The sequence below is a fragment of the Nematolebias whitei genome, chromosome 9 (genome assembly GCF_014905685.2).
Source record: "Nematolebias whitei isolate Nwh7 chromosome 9, NemWhi1, whole genome shotgun sequence".
Lineage (NCBI taxonomy): Eukaryota > Metazoa > Chordata > Actinopteri > Cyprinodontiformes > Rivulidae > Nematolebias > Nematolebias whitei.
The window spans coordinates 3,419,620-3,426,668 of NC_056506.1; the positions used below are offsets into that span (position 1 = coordinate 3,419,620).

The following is a 7,049-nucleotide window of genomic DNA, read 5'->3' on the forward strand; positions in this document are numbered from 1 at the left end:
CCGAAGAGATGACCACCTGCTAAGCCAAGTTACCGAGGAGGAACGCTGTTTCTTAAAGGGAAATTATGCCATTTACCACGCCTCTGATCCCCCTCCCCCTCACCCAAAAAGCAAAAACTCTTCGAATCTAGACGATTCACATAAATTACATATTTTAGTTTGAAATCGGCAAATTTCGCTGAAAAGTGACAAGTTTGCAGGTATGTAAATAGGACATCCCAGGACATCCTTGTAAAAGAGATTAATAATCTCAATGGATTTCTTCCTGGTAAAGGTAAAAAAAACACCCAACATTTGATACTCTTCGATGTGATTTCAGGACCATCACCTTGCTCGAAAACCCTCAGTGACGAGCATTAAACAAACTAAAGCTAATATCTAGAATTTTTTGTTTTGTTTTTTTGAATGTCCAGAGGACCAGATTTAACTTTTTTAGATTTTTCAACCTGGATTATTTAGCATGCATCAGGATGAGAGGAAGACAAATATATTTATATTTTTTTTATTATTTTGACCCGAGGCTCACCATGAAGTCTAGTAAGACTCCAATATAAATATATCATCATTCTTTCACCTTGTAAATAAACACTGTTAACCTGATGCATGTTTAACAATCCAGGAAGAAAAATTTAAAATAGTTAAATCTGGTCCTCTGGACATTCAAAAAACAAAACAAAGCAAATCAACAAAAAAATGTAGAAATGTTTCGTCTCTCATCCGAGAGACTTCCTCAGTCTGAGGAGCTGTATTCAGCTCAGTCTCTTAAATAGCACCTTCTCAGAGTGGATCAACCAGTTTGCTGCTGACAACCAAAACCAGCTGATCACATGCTCAAGAAGGACCATCAGCCTAACAATGGATCATTAGCACACTGATGGCTGTTTACTGTTCACAGAGGGCTGAGTGATACTAGCAATCACAGCATTGTAAGAGGGGGACAGTTGAACCCGGAGGCCTCCACCCCTGTTTAATGATGGACGATTTCTTTTCACAAAGATGGCCTCCTTTACTCCTCTCTCAAACCATCGTTCCTCTCTGTCCAGGATGTGAACATCTTCATCCCTGAAAGAGTGACCGCTGGCCTGGAAATCGAGTGTAGACCTCAGAGTCCTGGCCTGATGATGTTGATCTTCTATGCTGGTCCATCCTTTTGGCCAGTGGCTGTTTAGTTTCCCCGATGTAAGACTGATCACAGCCCTCCTGACACTGAACAGCATACACAACATTGCTCTGTTTGTGCCGGGGGACTGGATCTTTGGGATGAACCAGTCTTTAATGTATTTTGGGGTTTAAAAGCCACTGGGACGTTATGTTTAGAAAATAAACGTCTCAGTTTCTCTGATACTCCCTCAACATATGGAATGACCACTGGTCTGGGTCTGGGTTCCTCCTTTTCACCTGATGGCTGACTGGAGTCCTGTTTGGGTTTCTTCTCTGCTTTCAGGAAGGCCCAGTTAGGATATCCACATTGCTCTAGAGCCTGTCTTGTGTGGGATTTCTCCTTCTGCCTGGCTCCTGAGCTAGTGGGGACGCTGTCTGCTCTGTGGTACAGAGTCCTGATGACTCCTAACTTGTGCTCCAAAGGGTGATGGGAGTCAAACTGCAAATACTGGTCTGTGTGGGTGGGTTTGCGGTACACCTCGGTTTGCAAATGTCCTCTATCAGAGACTGAGACCTCGCAGTCCAAGAAAGCCAACCTGCCATTTTTTACATCTTCTCGTGTGAACTTGATGTATTTATCCACAGAGTTGATGTGGTCAGTAAAATGTTGGACTTCCTGAGATTTAATTTTAACCCAGGTGTCATCAACATACCTGAACCAATGACTTGGTGGTGTCCCTGAAAAGGACGTCAAGGCTCTGAATACTACACCTCAAACTGAGGAAGTCTTTCGGATGAAAGACGAAACGTTTCTACAAATTTTTTTCTTGTTTTGCTTTGTTTGTTTTTTGAATGTCCAGAGGACCAGATTTAACTTTTTTAGAAACACTGTTAACCTTTTCATCTGACTCCATGGCTGCTTGAGGTGTGCAGAGGGTGGAAACGCCCACCCCCAATTACAACCTGGCGCAACGAGCCTTTTTGCCGGTTGTAACATGAAGATTCCCAGTCATCCAAGACAAAAATAATAAAGGATAAAGTATAATAAATAAATTCCAGTTGTTTTTGTATTGAACTTTTTTGAATTTGTCAAAATAGCCACGTTTACCTATTACATGATACAATAGCATGCCTTACAACTCTGCTACCATCTAGTGGTTGAAACATGGTAGTGTTCAATTTTTTTTCAGTCAGAATGAATGAAAAATTTAATATCTCAGCCAAAAATTGGTTTATAAATATGGGGAAAAAAAAATCCATAAATACGTCGCTTCGGCCTATAGGTGGAACACCTGGAGAGCTGGTGCACAGAGAATAACCTTCACAACAACGTGAAGCAGACAAAGGACATGGTTGTGGACTTCAGAAGGAACAAACACACCTACAGCCCCCTGAACATAAGAGGATCTGCGGTGGAAGTGGTCTCCAGCTACAAGTACTTGGGTGTGCACATGAATGACAACCTCAGCTGGAGCAACAACACCACCAGCCTGATGAAGAAAGCTCATCAGAGACTCTACTTCCTCAGACGGCTGAGACGAGCTGGTCTGGAAGCTCAGTCCTCACCTCCTTCTACAGGTGTGCAGTGGAGAGCATCCTGTGCTCCAGCATCAATGTGTGGCATGGAGGCTGCACAGCTGCAGAAAGAAAAGCTTTGCAGAGAGTGGTGAAGGCTGCACAGAAGATGTTGGAGTCAGTCTCCCCACCATCACAGACATCTACACCTCCAGATGCAGGAAGAGGGCCACCTGCATCATGAAGGACCCCACTCACCCAGCACACACACTTTTTGCCCCACTCCCCTCAGGAAGGAGGTTAAGGAGCATTAAGTGTAGAACCACTAGACTGAGGAACAGCTTCTACCCTGAGGCTGTTAGACTCATGAATCTCTAACCAGAATAATCACTGTGAAAAATCACATGTTGCTGCTGATCAGTTTCAATGTTGCTGCTGATCAGTTTCATGTTGCTGCTGATCTGTTTCATGTTGATGTGTTCATGCGTGCTCATCTGCTCACACAGACTCATGTTCGTGCTGCTGTTTGACCTAATGGTTTTATGCTATTAGTGCTTAGTGTATAATTAGTTAATGTTTTTCTTAGTTCATATCTTTGATGTTATCATTGTTTTTCTTTTACATTTTATTGTTGGATGTAACTGCGACCCTGGGTACATAATTTCGCTCCACTGGAACGACAAAGAATCTCTGACACTGACTATACGTCACAGGGCATGCAAATTATGCAAAAAAACGTGACTTACAAAGCGAAAAATACGGTACGCTTCCTTTGTTGATTGGGTTAAACTGTATTTAGCATTGCATGCAGTTCGGAAACATTCTTACCATTTCATAGTCCGGACAAGGATTTCTGGCCTTCAAACTGGATACCAGACGGGCCATAGAAGACATGCTGGAAAATGTGCAAAGAAAAAGTAAAATGACACAGTCAGACATTATCTAGTTGAAGAAGTATGGTGATTTTTTTTCTCCCGACATGTCGACTGAAGATAGTGGATAGTTTAGTCCATTTTTCATGATGAAATAAAATCTACCCCTGAACAAACATTGTTTGTGATTAAATCTGACCATTAAGTTTTGAGATTGTCTGAGAACATGAAGACACTGACTGTGACACTCTGCTGGGAAATAAAACCCGGTAAACTGTGATGGTTTTTGTGCAGGCAGGGGAGAGGGCCACTCCACGTCCAGTTTTTCAGCTGCACGCTGATATGGAGAGAAAAAAAGATGTGTTGTACTGGTCAATCAGCACAGTGGCGGCATCCTCACCCAACAAGAGTACACTGTCGTCCTCCAAGAGACCATGAACGTCAAGGCCAATGTTCTTGTCCTCGTCTCCCTGAGACGTCCAGTTGAAACTGAGGGTGCATTCACACCAGCCCTGTTTAGTCCGCTTTAATTGAACTGTAGCTCGTTTTCCTTGAAAGTCCGGTTCGTTTAGGGAGGTGTGAACGCGCCATCGAACTCTGGCCCGGGCTAAAACCTAGGTCTCGGTCCGGTAGAAGAGAACTCCAACGCGGTTCGAGTGCAATGAGAATGTAAACAGACCGGGCCCCGCTCTGCAGGACAAACAAACACGCATTTCTCTGACCTTATATGGAGCCGTCAGCTGCCTTGTGTGAAAAAACTATATTCTCCATGGTCTTCTGCTCATGCTAAGTCCATTTTTGAAAAATGACAAAATGTAACTCCTAAAACTGCTAAAAGTTGATGCCACTTCGTTTTTATTTTTATTTCCAGAAAAAGAAGATGTGTCTTCAGAGGTTTTTGTGTCGTTTTTTTCAGTAGTTCTGGTGCAGCGCCCCCACAGGCGAGCGGGGGAATAGGTTGGTTCAACAGGTTGGCTCGACTGCACAGTGCAGTGTGAATGCAAACGCACCAGCTCAAGTGTAACAAAAGGTCATGAATATTGGTCCCGAACCGAGTCTACCGGACTATCTGGTGTGAAAACGACCTGAGACTGAACAGCATCTTCCTCATTTTCAGCGAACCCTTCTATACAGTCCTTGTGGTCCGCCCTGATGAAAGCGATGATGCAGATCCAAAAAAACATCCTTGTCAGACTCAGATAAAACCGGGGTCCCATGCTTTGAGAGTAGTGGCTCTTGCCATGCGACAGTAGCCTCCCCCAGCGCTTTCTTCAAAAACTTAACCCACGTCTCCAGAATGGAACAACAAAGCTGGTGACAACATGCACTGGCCTCGGGCTCTGCCAAGGCTCTCTGGGCATGAACAATCCCCTGACAGACAGGACACGCCTTGTGCTGGTGCTTCTCATGAAGTGAGAAACTGCACCCTTGAGGACAGGAGCAAACCGAAGGCTTCTGCTTCACTTGTGTTAGCTTCGTGCACATCCCAAATCCCAAATGCAAAAGAAAAAAAAGGAAAACTCAAAACCAGAGCTTCACAGGTAGACATGCTAACCATCATGTACCAACAAAAGCAGTTATGCTACTTTTGAGCAGCCTTGGCATTCATTACATCTAGGCTTGATTACTGCAATTCGCTCCTGTTTGGTATCAGTCAGACCTCCATTGCACGACTACAACTGGTCCAGAATGCAGCAGCCCCATTTTTAACCAGTACAGGCAAAAGAGAGCACATTACACCAGTTTTGGCCTCACTGCACTGGTTACTGGTTCACCTTCGAATCCAGTTCAAAATACTCCTGTATGTCTACAAATCACTGAACATTTTTGTCCCCCCACCCCCCCATCTCTCTGATCTGCTACAACCGTATGTCCCACCACGTTCCCTGAGGTCAGCGGACCAGTTGCTCCTCACAGTTCCAGGAACTCGTCTTAAGCGCAGAGGTGACAGGACCTTCTCTGTAGCAGGACCAAGACTCTGGAACGAGTTACCTCTGCTTGTCAGACAGGCCCCCTCCCTCTCGGTTTTCAAGTCCCGTTTAAAAACTCACTACTATTCAGTAGCTTTCAACACCAGAGGATCTGCGTTTTTAACCAGTATGCTCCACATTGGTTTGTCGTCATATTTATTATCTGCATCGATTTTATGTCTATATTTCTGATTTACTTCATTTTGTATATTGCTTCGTGTGTTGTCTGTTGTTCTGTCTGTACAGCACTTTGGTTGGCCTTGTTGCTGTTTTAAGTGCTCTATAAATAAAATGGTATGGTATGGTACAATCCAGAGCATAACAGCTTTCTTCAGAGCTTGGCCACACCTCCCACATCCACAGCTCACCTTACACTCAATCACATGACCAGCTTTCAGCCAATTATCCTCAGTTCCAATACGTTTCAAAACACTGGTGTATGTCTGTTGAAAACATGTAGCCATGTAACTAAAAAAATCCTTCCTACTGGAAACAGAACCTCTCCAGAACAATGATCGGCCTCAGTTTTTAACACATACAAATATGACATAAAATGCCATATAAATGTAAAAAATACAAGTAGTCACTAATAACATAGAAATATATTTCAATATCCCATACGTAATGATTTGTACCGAGTGAATGGACTGAAACGGAACAGCTGCAGCATGGAGTCTATTTACAGATGATAAAATCCATTTAGAAGAATGTTACCCTGAATGTCTGCTCCATCGCTGGACGGTCTCTTCTCCATCGTTCTCCAGCAGATCAGCGAACGCAGCTTCCAAGTCTTCTAACTGACGTGTACGACGCTCTGTGCACTCCTCTAGCTCGACCTTCACACAGAGCTACAGATGTTATTCAGTACAACGGAAACAACTAAACAGCTTTTTTTCTTTTCCTTGAAACGCTCTGAGAAAAACTGAATGACACAAACACTCTGTGGAGCTTCATTTTTAAACATTTTCAGCTCTTCTGTCAGCACCACCTCATGTTTGAAAGAGTGCGCAGCTTTCGTACTGACAGTTGGCCAAGGACAAAATGATAAAAGTGTGTGCACACAGAAATATTCAGATCAAGTAAACCATGGGCACACATTTTCTGCACTCCTGTCCTCCATACATCCGGACTAACGTGGAAATGAGACACCTCCTTTGACATGACTTGATTGAAATATGAAATAGATGCAGATATCATGTCATCTGGACTTTGTTTTTTTGTTAAAAAGAAACGTTTCGCCCCTCATCCAAGAGGCTTCGTCAGTCTGAGGCCTAGCCATCTGGTATTACCCAGAAGCCACCCTGACTCTTGTGTTTCAAGCCTGCCTCAGATACCCCTGAGGTCTGGCCTTTTCACTAATGGTTTCAAAAACACAAAGTTTGTTTTCTCAGTCATCCAGGTATATAACAACAAAAAAAGGTTGAATCATGTCATCTGGACTTCGTTTTTTGTTAAAAAGAAACGTTTCGCCCCTCATCCAAGAGGCTTCGTCAGTCTGAGGCCTAGCCATCTGGTATTACCCAGAAGCCACCCTGACTCTTGTGTTCCAAGCCTGCCTCAGATACCCCTGAAGTCTGGCCTTTTCACTAAT

At 43.6% G+C, this 7,049-nt stretch overlaps 1 protein-coding gene across 2 annotated transcripts in view; it reads right to left on the reverse strand.

Moving 5' to 3' along the window:
• The window catches only part of c9h5orf22 (chromosome 9 C5orf22 homolog), a 58,051-nt gene that overhangs the window by 14,163 nt on the left and 36,839 nt on the right, over positions 1 to 7,049 (reverse strand). For both annotated transcript variants that reach the window (XM_037681448.1, XM_037681449.1), the window contains exons 7-8: positions 6,173 to 6,294; positions 3,445 to 3,511 (exon numbers count right to left, since the gene is read on the reverse strand). In XM_037681448.1, the coding sequence (XP_037537376.1) occupies positions 3,445 to 3,511; positions 6,173 to 6,294 (189 nt within the window). The remainder of the gene's footprint in view (positions 1 to 3,444; positions 3,512 to 6,172; positions 6,295 to 7,049) is intronic.